The sequence below is a fragment of the Eriocheir sinensis genome, chromosome 30, assembly GCF_024679095.1.
Source record: "Eriocheir sinensis breed Jianghai 21 chromosome 30, ASM2467909v1, whole genome shotgun sequence".
Lineage (NCBI taxonomy): Eukaryota > Metazoa > Arthropoda > Malacostraca > Decapoda > Varunidae > Eriocheir > Eriocheir sinensis.
In genome coordinates this window covers 70,523-87,608 of record NC_066538.1, presented here as the reverse complement: position 1 = coordinate 87,608, position 17,086 = coordinate 70,523, and the positions used below count along the sequence as shown (strand labels likewise).

The window sequence follows — 17,086 nt, the reverse complement described above, 5'->3', positions numbered from 1 at the left end:
AATCTTTCCCAAAGCAGGATGGAGCATACTAGCATCAGACTGGGAGATGTGAAGAGCAGTGGGAAATGCCTAATGGATAATGATGGCTTTCTTCCCCACCAGTGATACATTGCTGCATAATCTTCATAGAGAAAGAATAGAGGTAATTCAGGTGCATACTGGGGATATGATATTCAGCTTTACCCTGTTGGTCCTACAGGAAATACTGATTTACACCTATACCTATTCATGACATAACTGGTTGGGCTTTCTTCAACACTTTGTCAAAGGGAAGAGTCCAAAACCAAATGGAGAGGCTCAAATAGCAGACACACCAGCATTACTAAGCATTTTACATGACCACTGATATTACTGGAGGTTGTATCATATGCCTATATATTTGTCAAAGCCTTTAGCTTGTTTGTCATTCTCTTGAGTTTCAGTGGCAATATAGCAAATGGTACGCACATACTTTATTTGTAATATTAATATCAGTAGTGGCTCCAGGAATTTATAGAAGGGACCTTATACTGTGTCCACTTAGTCTGCTCACCTGGAGGGCTGCCCCATCTCAAGGCATGGAAAGTCACACTTTGCAAGTGTGCCAGCCCCAAACTGCAATACAACAAAGAAAGCATGACCTGTGTATATAGGCTGGAAACTGCAGTTAATGAGGCATGAAATGAATGATCAAAAAAAGTTAGTGTCACCATGCAAGAACGTATTCTGTAGCTAACAAAAACTGTACAGAATATCACCAAGATGAGCAAGGATTGTCATAAAAGATTAAATATCTTCAGTGGAGTCAACACTGGGACAGAGAAGTCCACATATTAATTCCCCTGACAATGAAGAACCTCCTTTTACTATCTAACTGGGAACAAACACACAAGATTTTGTATTTGTGTCCTCTAGTATGGGTGACAGGTTGGCAAATAAATAAAATCCTCAGGTGTAAAAAAAAAAATCCTGTCCTGCAATAGCCTGCCTTGGTCCAGTATGGGTCTTCTGTGGGTGGAGTAGAGATGACCTAAAGGAAATACTCGTGATGCCCAAGCTACAGGCTCTCTCACTCCCTTTATCTAGACCGTGAACTCCCTACTCTAGAATTTCATCAAAGCGCACTCCGGGCCATTCAATGAGTCACGAGGTGGGCGTGGCCAGATTATCCATGTCTCCGGCTCCGGCCACGCCATCTCAAACATTAACATCACTCTGGCATGAAGTAATGCTCCTTTTCATCGTAGGACAAGGGAAATGAGCAATCCCAACATAGTTCCACGTTGTCATGCAGCGAGTATATCTACTTTAACGAGGTGATGCTGCTGTTTGATAAGCAAGCAGTACAGGAGGGAGAGAAGACGCCTCACTAAACAAACAGATAGCAAAATCCAGCATTGTGTCCTGGAGGAGGAAGAGAGAACACAACAGCTTTCAAAGAGCAATGTGATTTTTTTCTTCTTCTTCAAATCATCATCCCTAAGACAAAGCCGAGGCACAGGAAGGATCCGAATGCCGCATCCCTATGACGTGTGTGACTGACAGGATGTCTATGACGTGTGTTACAGAGCACTCCCGCAGCGTGTATGACAGTATCCCTATGGCTTGTATGGCAACATCCCTGTGACGTGTATGGCAGCATCCCTAAGACCAGCCTAAGAGAGCCTTTAGCATCCCGAAGACCAAGTCGAGGCACAGGGAGGATCCGGACGCCGTGGCTCTTGTAAACAAAGTAGTGGGAACGGACGAGCTGCCTTGCCTTCACCCAAGCCTGCTGGACACTTTTCTGGAGTTCACAGAGCCTCCTTGCCCTGGTGTGTGTCGCCTCAGCCCCGGTCCGAGCATAGGCCTCCCTGTATGCCCAAAGGAAAGGGGCGGGTGGGAGGGGGCCGTGTGGCCGCCCCCACCCCGCTGCCTGACTCACCTGCTGCCCCCGCTGTGAGTATCCAGCCGCCTGGCCTCTCACCTGGTAGGACCCAAAAGTAACAGCCAGACCCTCCAGTCAGGCGAGCAGGCAGCACTACTAATACAATTGACATATAGTGACTGGTTGAGTGTCTTCCAATTTAAATGAGGTAACTTCAGCATATCATAATATTAGAAATGAACAATAGAATTAAAAGTTATAGAAGGAATAGTTAGAGAAGGGGTTAAGATTTGTTTCAGTACCTTGCCAGTTTCTCATTACCTACCTTATGAAACGTCAGTAGGTCCTCATATATCTTTTCTACAAACCTTCAACAGCTATGGAAACGCTTTCAAAATCCAATTCAAGGACTTTATTTTTACTCTTGAAAATAGGGGATAATGTTTACGAAAGCGCGTCGTTTCCTCTGGTGCTGGCCGCGGCGACATTGGTGCTGCCGCCGCCGCCGCAAATAGCTCGCAGAGGGTATTGTTAGGTTAGATAAGGTTAGGTTAGGTTATATTCGTGCTCCATGATAATATTCGCGGTATTTGCATAAAAATGACAGGTTTGCTCTGTCGCCGGCCGCAGCGGCGGTGCTGCCAGTGTTACGAGAACCTACCTCCTCGCAGAAATAAGTCACATAGACATGTTGGTTGGGGGGTCGAGGGGGGCACAGCCCCCCCGTTAGCAGGTTGCAAAGTTCGGTTGGAGTAGTTTAAATATGCTCCCCCACTCTAAACCCTCTGCAAGCTATTTTGTGGCTGCAGCGGCGGCACCATCGCTGCCGCCAGAGGAGGCGACGCGCTTTCATAAACATTATCCCCTATTTTCAAAAGCAAAAAAAAGTCCTTGAATTGGATTTTGAAAGCGTTTCCATGACTGTTGAAAGTTTGTAGAAAAGATATATGAAGAGATAGTGATGTTTCATAAAGTTGATCATGAGATACTGGCACGGTACTAAAACGAATCTTTACCTGAGAAGGTATTAAAAGGAGGACAGTTCATCACTCAACGCAGACTAGGGGCCACAAGGCTGCCAGACTGATGAGGTGGTTAGCAGGCAGGTAATGCATCCTTTCCAGGCTTGTAAAAATAAGGAGAGACAGCAGCCTCCGCTGCCTCAGTGTTGGACAGAACTAAAAGCACTGTTACTTGCCTGGACAAGGAGATGCTGCCACAGCTCTACGAGTCCCTGATATGCCCGTGCATATTGTTGTTTACACAAATGAAACAATAAGGATAGATGGCGCCACTATAAACACTTTCCTGCGCCTTGACAAGCTGGGGCCGACCACCAGGCCCTTGAAGAAATCCTACCAGCGCTTAGGCTAACATGTTAAAAAAAATAATAATAATAAATAAAATGAATTATGACATTTAACCCTCTCACGCACGATGATGCGTTTCGCGTCATCAAGGGTAAAAAGGTCCTGGCGCACGATGACGTGAAATGCGTCATAAAAGTTTTAAAAATTGATTAAAAATAAATTTTTGGTGAAAGTGCGTCAAATTTGGGAGCGTCATTTGTTATTATAAGTTTTTTAATGGTAACATATGGCAACCTTTCTAAGGAGCGTAGATGAGGAGGAGGAAGGAGGGGTTGGTCACCTCGAAAAAAATACATTTTTCTTGGTGTAATTTGGGAACTAATAGGCGTATGTGGATTTTGAGGATACCATAAGAATCCTCACTAAATTCCGCTTCAATGCATATATTCAGCTAAAAAAGTTGGCCCACAAAATTTTGAGCTAGCTAGCTAGATAGATAGATAGGGAAGAGTTGGTACTTAGGATTTATTGTCTACAATACTCTATACGGAGACTTGAAATGAGTTTGTATTATTTATTTTCCTCTAATTTTATTTGCGTATGTTCTAGTACAAGTCTTTATGAAACCTTTGATACCAAATTTATTGGGGTACGATATATCTGTGAGGGTAAAATACTTCCAGGAATGTAGAGTATCGCGACGGCAAAAAATGGCTGATAGGCCTGAGAAATGCATGGTGAGTGGAACAGAAACTTATTGGAAACTTACGGTGTGCGAGAGGGTTAAGATACAAATATAGACTAACTAAATATGATAGTATGAGAGAGAATAAAGGACAAAAAGGTTGAAGACCATCCACTTTGGCTACAATGTCAAGAAATCATCATCGTCATCACTCCTCATTTCGTTTAACACCAGTTTTCACTCTTCCTGAGCGGTTGGGTGCTTTATGGCTCTCTTCCACTCTACTCTTATCTTCTGCCTGCAATGTCAAGAAATATTAATATGAAAAACACCCAACAAAGAATAAAGACACAATTTATGAGTGTGGAAGTCCTTGGTATATAGCTGCCCTACACTACTGTTTCGGAAGGCAGCGGGCAGATGCACTGCCAACCTGACAAATGAAAACTCCTCCACCTCACCAGATCACACAGGCCCAGCCACCACACACACACACACACTCCATATCACACAGCTTGAATGTGTGTGTATATATATACTTAACCCCTTCCCAGCGGAGGATCTATATATAGACGTTTCGAAATTGGGACTTTTTGTCGGCGCGTCTATGTATAGACCTTTGCTCTCATTTGCCCACAGTAGATTGTAGCATGGTCTATATATAGACGATTCCTTACTACTAACAAAGTTAACAAAATAAATCGTTATTTGGCATCTCATACCTCCTGACATTTACCGACAATGCTCTCAAGGACAGTCACCGCTTGTGCTTTGTCATGGCTGGGAATTTTTGCATTTTTTTCTATCTTCTTTTATTATTAGTCTATCATGTCAAGGAGAAAGAGACCTCTTAAGCTGGAAGAAATGACTTCTTTGGTAGCTGAGGATATAGTTGCTGATTTTTTTGGTGATTTTGGTGATTCTGACTCATCTACTGTCAGTGATTACACTCTAAACCTTCATATACTGTAAATATATCAATATACATATAACCAATCAAACTTAAATAACTTCCATATATAGATTCAAATGTTTGTTCAGTTTTGCAGCAGAGTCTATATATAGACGTCAATCTGGAATGCCCGCTTGCTGGGAATCTATATACTATACACGTATGGATGAAAGTCAACAGCGTCTATACTTAGACGATTTTGGGGGGGTAGTACATACATCTGCCCTGCCGCCAGGAAGGGGTTAATATATGCATGTGTGTATGTTATAGTTGTATCAGTGAATGCATTCTAAGCCATGGTATACCCTGTTTCAGTAAGTCTGTCAAAAGCAATTTTCAGCCTATGGTAAGAACTTTTCTTTGCCTGTGTTGACATGTAGTTCCTTCAGGCTTTGTTTGACAAGCTTCCAACATTTATGTCTCTTTAGAGTGATAAAGAATGGAATTAAATATTTTTTTCCATTAAAATTAGTATGATTTTTTATATGGAAAAATTTATTCTGCAGCCACGCACTTGAAGCCGTCATCCTAAGCAGGTAGAGGCAGAGGAAGGAAGCCATTGCTGTAACTCATAGCCATGCATTGGTTTTGACAGAGCTGCTTGGATTGGGTATAGGTTGTGCATAGACATTACTATGAATATGTTTATTTCAGAAAATTGAGCAGTAGAATTCATCTCTAACAGGGTAACCCAATCAGTGGCTGCCCTCCGCTAACCTTCCCATGATGGAAGCTCCTCCCTCACCCTCCCTCCCTGTCTTTAAGGAGGAGGAAGATGTTGAGGGGAGGAAGCAGAGTGAGGCCAAGAAGTGCAGGGTGTGTGGTGATCGAGCTCTGGGATACAACTTTAATGCCATCACCTGTGAGTCATGCAAGGCTTTCTTCAGGCGAAATGCCCTCAAGAAGAAAGTAAGTGCCCTGGGCAGGACATATCTTTGTCCTTTTCCTATATTCCACTATTATTACATAGGTATATAGACTCCTTTTTACAAGAGCAGCATTTTTGCAGGCCTTTTTCCTTGCCCTTGATCTCTCTCCCTTACCATGAAAGAAAGCAAATACTTGCACCACCCACAATCTCTGCCATCTACATCATCCTATCAAATATTTGTACATGCTCTGTGCCTCAGCCCAAGCTTCTGAGTCTCCCCAGCCCTGTCTCACCTGACTCATCACCCACAAGCCCCTTTTTCTATCTTCCTGTCTGCTGATGATAGAAATAGAAGTTTAGTTCAGGATTTATAGTAAAAAGTCATGTACAAATGATGTTGATATCTTTCATGGCCTTAAGTTTATTTTACATATTGCAGGAGTCTTAGAAACAAAGCTGCAGGGTTTAGCCTGAGTGGATAAAGGCATTTCAACACCCACATAGACCACATCAGTGCCACAGCCAACCGAACTCTGGGGTTCCTGAGGAGGAATTTACATAACTGCACACCTGACATTAAACACATAGCTTATGACACACTTATGAGACCAACACTTGAATACTGCTCCACGGTGTGGGATCCTTACACACACAGAAACATTGATAGGTTAGAACAAATCAACACCAAGGCGGCTAAGTTCATTACAAACAATTACACTCGAACGCCTGTCATCACAACACGGATCAAACAACAGATAAAAACATGGAACCTCTTCACTTACGCAGACAAGCACACAGACTTACACTTATGTACAAGATCACAAACACTCACATTGACATTGACCCACATACATACTTACACAACGCAAACAGTCACCGCACTCGTAACACATACATCCATAAATACCAAACATATCACACTAACACAGACACATACAAGCACTCATACTTCTTTCCACGCACTATACATGACTGAAACAGCCTCCCTCATCAGATTTTAGACTGCAGTACAATAGACTCATTCAGAAAACAAATACACACTCACTTGTCACCACAACACACCAACGCTAACAATTACACTTGATTCACTTCCCTCCCCTGCACACTCGGCTCCCCCGTCCCCCCAACAGCCAACACAAACATGCATGTTATGCACCTGTACAGGTGCCCTGCGCATCATGTATCCAGATCCAGATTACCATGATCACTGAGTCATGGATGGACTTAGGCAATGGGCATTTTTAAATTCATTTAAATGAAAGGGCTGCAATTTATTGCGTGTAGACAGGCAAGGAAGGCATGAGGGAGAAGTATGAGTTGTCCCTAAATTGTACCTTTACTGGTTATGCCTCACCTGGACTGTGCTGCTCAGTTTTGGTGCCCCTACTACAGAAAGGACTCACTTGAAGCGCTACAGAGAAAAATTGCTAAAGTGATCCAGGAACTTAGGAACTCACCATACTGACAAAAACAAAAAAATCAACTTAAATTCTTTGGAAGGTATAAATTTTATAATCTCTGGCTCAGGAAGAAAACAGGCAAGAGGTGGTTCATGAACAGGGTGCTGGATGAGGAAATTAACTCTCTGGCCTCTCGTAGTGTATCTCTCTGTCTCTCCACATGCATCAGCCTCAGGCATCTTTATTTTCCTGGTCTTGATTTTTGTGTCATTCTGCAGGAATTCAACTGTCCCTTTCAAGGAGAGTGTCAGGTGGACCAAGTGACGAGAAGGTTCTGCCAGAAGTGTCGCCTCAGGAAGTGCTTTGACATTGGCATGAAGAAGGAATGGATTATGACGGAGGAAGAGAAGAGGAAGAAGAAGCAGAAGATAGAAGAGAACAGAGCCAAGAAGATAACGGGAGAGGTGGGCCAGGAGGGTGATGAGGGCGAAAACAGCCAAAGTAGTAATAGTAATAATAATATGAGCAGCAATAATGATAATGATAATAATAGTGATAGTAACAATAATGAAAGTGAAGGTAATGATGCGCCTGTGTCCTTGCCAACACCCATCACCTCTGCCTCGCCTCTCCCAGCCAAGCCTCAAGCTGTGGTGGTCGGGGTCATAAGAGAAGGTGACTCACTGCCACTTAAGGTAAGGATGGTCTCCTATACTCTACCACATTGATCAGTGTGTGTGTGTGTAATCTTCAAGCTATGAATTTCCTAATCCGTGCTGCCTCCCCATTTTATAGCCATAATTTTTTCCATGTTCCTTTTTGTGGTGCTTAACCCTTTCCTTGCGCGTAGTGTGGACCCGACTATCCCCTCAGGCGCAGTCGGGCAGCCCAATTGGGGGTCTCTTTTAACCTCTGTATCTCAAAAACTATTCAGCACAGCTAAAAATCAAAAACACCATTGGAAAGAGGAGGTCCAGATCTATAGGAGTCGGTTATGTATGCCTCTCTTGCGAATGTACATGCACGTTAAGGGAGTGTTGAATGTTAACACTTACGTCGGTGCGTGCGTGACGATCAGCCATATTGAGGGAACTGTGGACATTTTTTCTTCAGATTTTGGCAAGGGAGCATTTCCAACTGCAATATTTACAACTATTTAGTCAAAGAATCAGTCGGTGATAGGTGAAGCTATGCAAAGATGCTGCTATATTGGGCAAGAACATCCACTAGTTACTTGTCAGTAGATTTGCCGCGCTGGGCTGATATGATTTTCCACCAAATTTAGTGAAGAATCCACTCAATTGGCAATCCTGTGTTGTGAGAATTAGTGTTGGAACACTCTCATACGTGGGAGATTTGAGTGCGGGTGGAGGTCGCAGCGGGCGTTTAGCGCCACCAGCAAATATGCCTAACGCCTGCTGCAAGCGTTTGGCAATGAAAGGGTTAATGAATACCTACTGGAGCGAGAGAGTTGGAAGTAGCAGGATTGAGTGTGCTGAGAGGGAGTGCCAGACCAGGAAGAGATGGAGAGCAGGGCGTCGGAGATATATAATGAATACTGCCTGAAGCCTCCAATTGATGCAAGCATTAGTTACCAGACAATGTGTTCACCTTGCAGCCAGTGCTTCAAGGTTGGCCTAGCATGGTGGTGGCCGTCAGCAGCCGAGAATAAGAGTTGTAGCTTGATGTTTTAACCCAGTAGCTGCAGGGATCATGTTTCTTAAAGGCCCCTCCCTCTTAGCGAGAAAAATGAGAAAAATCATCACTCACACAAACCATTTCATAATATATATCAACGCATTTGTGATCATTTTATGCATCATCTATTTTGAGAGGTTTATATCATGGCAATAATTTGGCCCGTCGCTGGTACACGGTAAAGCCACAAATTTGGCCTGTGTTGCTACCGGGTTAATAGTAAATCTTTTCATCCCCTGCAGGTAGCAAGAACAGAAGACAGAGCACATGTCCACCATCACAGTCAGCTGGAGCAGGTCATCAGGTAGGCACTCACAGGGGGAGGGGGGGGGGGGGAGAGGATTGTTAGGATGACCTGACCTCAGTGTGAAAAGCCACTGACTGAGTTATACCCAGGTCATCAGGGGCTGGACTACCATTACTGTTATTGGTGTTATGATAATTGACTGTACTTTTATTATTATTATTCATTACTATTGTCATTATTATTACTATTATTATTTTTATCAGTGTATTTCCTTGTTCCCATTTTTTCAGGGGTAATCTCTCTGAGTGTTCACCAAGTTCAGCTTTAGATAACACTAACAAGCTCAGTGATGGAGGTAAGTTATCTTCCTCTTGCTTCATCCACTCCTACAATGTTTCCTCCTCAACCTTCTTCAGCTAGTACTCAATTTACTCCACCTTTTCCATCTACTCTATCCTGCCCAGACAGAGATTCTGATTTCATGTCTTCATCATGTATTGTCTGCCAAGACCTTTATCATTCCTGGGTTGCTACTCTGGTATGTTGCACACTTTTTTTTCTTTCTTTTTTTAATCCCTGCCTGTTGCGCCGGTAGGCTTTCCTCAGGAGCCTGGTGGTCAGCCCAACCCCATCATGATGCAGGCAATTTTTATAATGCCGCCAGTTATGCTCGTTATTAGTTTTATACATGATTTTGCCTCCCTCAGTCCATCTTTCATTCATAAGTGTCATAGGGTACCTTCATCTTTGCCTTTTCCCTGATCCATGAGACCCACATCATCATAATACTAATAATAGTTTTTTCACCCAGCGGCATATATAAACAACAAGACAAGTAAAACAAATGAGATCAAACACTATACGTACATATAAATCCTGAGGGAAAATTATGAAATCGAAAACAAAGCAGTGACGTAAAAAAGGGCTGTAAAAGGTAAATTCCAGTTAAGTCAAAGAGATCATTAGGGAAAAAAATCAAAGTTGCTTCGCGTGAACTTAATGAGAGTGACGTCTATGAGGCTCTCATCTTTGCGCTTACACATGTCTTCCCATCAGAGCCCTGCGTCATGCCTCTGGGTGGACCTCCCGCCCCCGCCACGCTGGAGGGGGACCACAAGGCCTCGGACCCCTGCCTGGCTGACATGTTCGCCATCAGCATCAAAAAAGAAGTAAGCAGTAGAAGGATATTGTACAGAAAGTTATAGATGGAAACTACTCTTTTGTGTGTGTATTCCTTACAGCTGCGGCTTTACCGATGCAGAGAGCCAGTGGGGCTCCTCTTTACCCACTGGTTAAGGAGTGACTTCCCATTGAGCCAGTCAGGGGTTCAATTCCTGGCACTGGAAAAATCTCTGATGTCTGGATTACTTTATTACCTGTCTTATGACTTGGTTGTGTATAATAGTAATAATATTGATGCTGATACTAATTAATAGCCAGCCATAATGTTATCATCATCAGCACCCGAAATTGACCTCTCTCTTGGCCAGTCTTTACTTTTTTTTTTTCCTTGAGCTGTCTCCTTTGCTGTAAAAAAAAAAGATAAAAAAAAATGAGTCTACAGTTGTATGTTGCCTTTGGATGATGAGGAAGAGGATGACAGTGTTAATTTTTTTTTTTTTTTTTTTTTTTTTTTTTTTTTTTTTTTTTAGGTTGAGTACATGGATGACCACAACCAATCTTCAACCAGCACCAACACCCACCACAGCCATCACCAGCTCCACCACTACCAGACGCACTCACCACACCACCACCACCCGTACCACAATAACCAGTATAGCCATGACCAGCCTCCACCACTACCACACCCAACACCACCACACAGCACCACACCACTCCACAGCCACTCCACGTCTCCGCCACACCACACTTCAGCGCCACACTACCAGACAAGTGAAGGTGGTGGAAAACCAGATGATGCCTGTCAGAGGTTCAGCGTGAGGGAAGCCATGCAGATACTACACCCAGAAGACAAGGACGCGGATAATAGGTAACTGCTTTCTGTCACACTAAGGATAATAGTAATGCAGTAAGACCCTGAGTAAGCTCGCAGAATTTTTTTTTTTTTTTTTTTTTTTTTTTTTTTTTTTTTTTTTTTTACAACAAAGGAGACAGCTCAAGGGCAACAAAAAGTGTATTAAAAAAAAATAATAATAAATAAAGGCCACTACCCACCGCTCCCATAACAGATAAAAGTAAAGATCGGCCAAAAGAGAGGTCAATTTCAGGTGGAGAGGTGTCTTGATACACTCTTCTTGAAGCAGGTCAAGTCATAGGCAGGAGGAAATGCAGACTAATGCAGATGAGCACATGTTACAGACACTTGGTATCTCCTCTATACAGTAAACCCTCAGTTATCCGGGTGCACCGTATCCGACCTCGCCCGTATCCGGGAGTTTTAAAAAATATTTGATTTTTTCCAAAAAATAATAAAAAATTGTCGCACGCCGCCTAAAGTCGTTCAAATTGCCTGCGCGATGCCTCTAAGTTCTGTCCGGGCGGCGTACCGCACCCGTAAGACGCGCTCCAGCTTGTACATAGTAATGATATTGACGTCCTGGTGCGAAGGTACGCAGGAAGGCTGTGTGTTTCGCAGTACAACTGGCACATAAACGTCCTTGCCGAGCGCTGCAGACCATATCGAAGTAAAAAAGGCATTGCAGGTTCAAATGGCGGGAGTGTCAAAGGACTGTTTAAATGAAACACACAGTGCGAACCCTAGCTTAAGCCTTGATGACTGCCTAAATCCAGACTGGACTAGGTGAGCAGGGCTCCGTCACCGTGGAGAATGCGTGCGGGTCCGCTAGCACTCCTGCGGGAGTGAGGGCAGAATAAGAAATGCGGATAAGTACCGCCCTTGGTCCGACATGTGAAAGAAGGATTTTACCATGCTTACGGTAAGGCAAGTAAGCAAGTAAGTAAGGCAAGGGTTCCGGAGTCCCGTGAGCCAGCCTGATCTGGAGGTGCGGGCTGGACGTAAATTGTGGTTACTTCTTGTGGCTGGCCTCCCCGTGGTCCCGCTGGATGCACTGTGCAGGGGGTACCCGCCCCCCTGGCTCGCAAGGGCAATGCAGTGTAACTAAACAGCAACAGATCACCACACAAGCGGATGCGCCAGGTTGTCATTGACTCCTTGGTTATCCTCCCCACTCACACTCAGAGTGGGGTGGCCTGGCGTACTTGCCTGGTGTATGTGGGCCTTCGGGCTCATTGCCGGGCTTAAAAGGGAAGTGCCCTGGGGTGCCTGCCCAGGCGTCCGTATAGAAGCCTGCTTAGAGTATTTGATGCTCGTTGCCGGCCCGGAGCGCTTCGGGTATCGCTCTGGTATGCCTTCTGACTGATCCGGGTGGTAAAGCCCGCGATGCTCATGGCTACGAGGTTGCTAACACAGCTACACAACGATAAAGCCACGGGTGCGCACCTAAGAAGAGCACAGAGCGATCGGCCTTCCAGTTTTGTAAAACTGGACCCGTAAAAAGTTTCTTGTGGCAGTGCTGGGTCTGCTAGAAAGCCTACGTGGTAAACATGATGGTGCAGACTTGGGCGGTTAAGCTGCCACAAATACCTGGGCTTTTCTGGGTTGGGTCCAGGCCCCGCTGCTGTGATTGGCCAGGCAGGGGAACATTAGCTACTGCCTGTGAACACGGGGCTAGGCACCCCAGCAGTGGGTTAGCGGTTGAGGCTGTCACGCCTAATTGCCGAATCCCAAGTAACAGATTGCCCCAAGATGCAGCAGGACTGCGATAAGCCAGGGAGAGATTGCTGCAAGTGCTAACCGTGACGACGCTGCTCAAACCCTTTTCTCAGCCCCCGGAGCACGTTAATCGCGCACATTTCACTCCCTGGTGCAGACTGACTGCTACAAAGCCATGGGAAGTACCATAGTATGAGTATGGACAGAAGCATCTATGCAATACTCTGTTGTTGCCTTTATGGCAGGCCCATGATCAAAAGTTGGGTTTTCAGATCTATAGACTTAGCCTACACCATATCCGGGTTTTTCCCATACCCGGGTGCCCCTGTGGCTCTATTAACCCGGATACGAGAGGGTTTACTGTACTTCTTTTTTATGAGAGCTATGATTAGTAGACTTTTTTTTGTTATTGTTGTTATGTTGATGTACATATTTATATCTGTGGCTTGGGGAAAACAAACCTTGAGAAGAGTGAAGAGCCATTCCTGGATCTTGCCATATCAAGGAATGGGGAAAAATTTGCAGACTTCCCACTTTAACAGTTCTCTGCCTCATAAGTTCTGTAATTATGCTGATCTTAAGACATTTTTGCTGCACACTGTAAAGCATGCCACAAACACAAACAAATGGTTCTCAGCCTGAAGGGTAACATAACTAGGGTGGGTGCACAGGGTAAATTTTCCTGCTTATTGTCTGCCTTCCTTTGCACAGCTCCTCTGTGATGGACACCCTCATGAACACGGCTATCCAGGCAGAGTACTCGTCCCCCCTGCTCTCCCTACACCCCTCTCCGCCGAGTGAGCTCAACGAGGCAGAGCGAGCCAAGCTGGAGGAGCTGACTGAGGCCAATAAGGGTCTGCTTGCTCCACTCTGTGAGGACTACAACTTTAAGGTAGGTGCACACACCACTAAAAATCTTAAAGTGCCGAGAACACTAACTGCTAACTGCTCTTTTGAACTCAGTAACTGCACATCATCACTCATCTCAGGGCCCAGCTGCTCACCCTTGCTTTGTCTTCCTCAGGTAAGACTTAGACAGTGTATGACTTCATTCTTTCATCACTTTCACTGGTAAACTCTGAGCTGGCTTTCCTCTGCTTTATTTCGTCCTTTGTCCAGCTTTAGCTCTTTCAAGGCAGAGGAGCAGGATGCCTTTCAAACATGTATAGAGCATTGTCTTTCGTTGCCTTCCTCTCTCTGCTTCTTGAGAGATCATGCAGCAGCCTTTTTGGGAGGGCTGTCTCCTAGGCTCCTCACAAACAGTAGGCTCTGCAGTGACCACAATCTCATGGCTGGCACACAAGGTAACATGGGTGCCCCTTCACTTAAGATGGGCTTACAATCTAACAGGGTTGGAAAAAAATTGATACTTATTAAAAAAATCTGATTTTTTTCTAACCGTTTTTTTTTCCCCCCCCCCCCCACTAATTCACACTTAATTTGTTGTTCGGTAATGTATTTATTTGTGTTTATGTGTAAAACATGTTTCCTCTCTCTGTGCTGTGGGAATAGTTTGGCCACAATATATATGTTTTATTTGTATTATCATTATTTTCTTCTTATTGTTGTTGTTATTGTTATTATGATGTGTTTCAGGACCTGAGCAACCCTTCGCTCATCAATGTGATCAACCTCACTGAAATAGCAATTCGCCGCCTCATCAAGATGGCCAAGCGAATATCCTCCTTCAAGACCTTGTGTCAAGAGGACCAGATTGCCCTGCTCAAAGGCGGCTGCACGGAGATGATGATCCTGCGCTCGGTCTGTGCCTATGATCCAGACAAAGACTCGTGGAAGGCAAGTCTTGGCTCTACCACCACTACCATGCCTATTCTACTTCTTGACCCCTCCGCTGTGATTGGCACGGATTTGGCCTTCACTAGTAGCCTGATATAATATTCTCCCAGGTCTTTCTCTGCCCCTGTGGTGGATAGTGGAGTGTTTCCCATGTGGTATTGGTGTGTTGGATATCCCCTCCCAACATGCAGGACTTTATATTTTTCTTCATTGACTTGTAGCAGCCACTTTTTGCTCCACTCCTGTAGCTTGGTGAGGTCTTCTTGTAGGAAATCCACATCCAAGGAGTTAAAAGTCCAGTGCCCTTGACCTATTGAGAACCAATTTCACAGTCCGTCACAGTGGCCTTGTAATCGCACAAACCAAACCATTTATTCTTTTACACTCCACAATGGTTAGGTTTTCTTTTTTTTTTTTTTTTTTTTTTACGTTGCTGCCTATTGCGCCGGTAGGCATCTTCCCGGTGGGGCCTGATGGTCGGCCCAAGGCTTCTTCCAGGTGGGGCCTGTTGGTCGGCCCAGCCCGTTCTGGCGCAGGCGAGTGTTTATAGTGGTGCCATCTTGCATTGGCTCATGCTGCCCCCCGGAACTCGTACTTGATTCGCTTGGATGGCTTCCTCTAGAGTCCGGGTTGATGGGTGGTCTTCAGGACAGCATGTGGGTAGTTTTAAGCCACTCGGCGGTGACCGAAAAATCCGAGTGGTAGCGTGAGGATTCGAACCCGCGTCGTCCATCACGCGGCGAATGTGGATCCAGTACGCTATCACTTCGGCCACCGCCTACCCTATACCCAGATACACAAGAGATTTTCCGTTTGGTTTCCTCAATTTTTTAAGTTAAATATGAACACAGTACACCACACAAGGAATTCTCAAAGTTTTTGGTATTGATTTGGAGGCTTACTAATCTGTCATAACTATAAGCATAACTGGCACCACAATAGAAATTGCCTGTATCATGACAGGCTTGGGCCGACCACCAGGCCCCTGAAGAAAGCCTGTTGGCGCTACAGGCAAAGAAATAAAAATCATGGCGAACTGTAAAAGTGGCCCTGAGATACTAAAGCTTCACCCTCCTCCTCAGATCCAACAAGACCACAGCAAGACCCAGGATATCAAGCTGAAGGTCCTCAAGGCAGCTCCAGGCAACGTCTATGAGGAACACAAGCGCTTCATTCTTGCCTTTGAACCAGAGTGGAGGAAAGACCCACACATCATATTTCTCCTGTGTGCCATAACACTCTTCAGCCCCAGAAGACACCATATCATACATGCTGATACCATACTACATGAACAGGTGTGTGTGTGTGTGTGTGTGTGAAGGAAAGATAAATTTTTTAGTTCAGTTGATAAAGAAGGAGGTATTCACTTTATCCATAATGATGATAATAATGATAATAAGTAGGTTTTTCCATTCCTAAATTTTCCCGCACCAAAGAAGGTGTATCATTATCCAGCCAGTGAGGGAATACTCAAGTCTGAGAGTAGGCTTGGAGTTGACTTTTTCTTCATTGACTTGTAGCAGCCACTCTTTGCTCCATTCCTGTTGCTTGGTGATGTCTTACTGATGGAAGTCCACATTCAAGGAGTTAAAAGTCCAGTGGCCTTGCAATTAAGATATCAAGAAAAGGTACGTTTTGTTTCCTGTAGTGCTCGTACCTGTACCTGACGAGGCGCTACCTGGCCGCCCGCTACAACCCCTGCGCCGGCCGGGCTGTCTACCACCAGCTGCTGCACCGCCTGGCCCACCTCCACCGCCTCAGTGAGGAGCATGTACGCCTGTTCCTGGAGGTCAACCCCAAGCAAGTGGAACCCTTGCTCATAGAAATATTTGACCTCAAGCAGCGATGAGGGGCACTCCCTGGGCTGTGTGTGTGGTATGTGTGTGTGTGTGTGTGTGTGTGTGTGTGTGAGAGAGAGAGAGAGAGAGAGAGGGAGAGAGAGAGAGAGATTCATGACCACTGTAGCAAAAGTATGTTGATTACGGTATATTGTATCTTGCCATCTAGATCTTGGGAAATTTTATATATATATATATATATATATATATATATATATATATATATATATATATATATATATATATATATATATATATATATATATATATATATATATATATATATATATATATGGTATTTCTATTGATTTTATAGTAAACTAAAGCAATGTGAATATGTTATAATCACTAAGTAATGGTATGCAGTGTGTAGAGTCTTGACAGATGATAAAGATATATTTATAGGAATGAACTATTGTATAAAAGAGTCAGTATATTATTATTAAGTGGTTAGCCTGACAGTAACAGTGTGCAGTGTTTTCCATAGCAGTGCTAGGCCATTGTACAAACAAGTTGTTAGCTCCTGGAGCAGTGTTGAAGGGGCAGTGTTGCTGACAAGGAGGAGGAGAGTGACAGTCTCCCGCAGCAGTGCATTAAACACTGTCATCATAACAGTCTGTTTGCCTTAACCCTGATCTTGGTGGCTACATTATGATAAGGACAACACAAAGACCTTGACTGTGACAGATTGACTTAGATCATTAAAAGATTAGGTTAGAAACAATGAACAATCAAGTTATCTTGGAAA

The 17,086-nt window shown here is 44.3% G+C and overlaps 1 protein-coding gene across 2 annotated transcripts; it reads left to right on the top strand.

Annotated features, from left to right (window-relative positions):
* The first annotated feature begins 1,390 nt into the window (after positions 1-1,390).
* On the top strand, positions 1,391-16,950 carry LOC127005346 (nuclear hormone receptor HR96-like). 2 transcript variants are annotated; one of them, XM_050874113.1, is made up of 11 exons: positions 1,391-1,917; positions 5,559-5,702; positions 7,343-7,759; positions 9,005-9,066; positions 9,300-9,364; positions 10,066-10,178; positions 10,662-10,999; positions 13,415-13,595; positions 14,300-14,500; positions 15,583-15,795; positions 16,149-16,950. In XM_050874113.1, exons 1-11 carry the CDS (start codon positions 1,837-1,839, stop codon positions 16,347-16,349), a joined length of 2,016 nt encoding a protein of 671 aa, XP_050730070.1. In that variant the 5' UTR covers positions 1,391-1,836; the 3' UTR covers positions 16,350-16,950. The 2 variants fall into 2 exon arrangements, with proteins under 2 accessions (XP_050730070.1, XP_050730071.1); XM_050874114.1 differs by having other exon boundaries at positions 1,397-1,917; positions 5,448-5,702.
* The last annotated feature ends 136 nt before the right edge of the window (positions 16,951-17,086 follow it).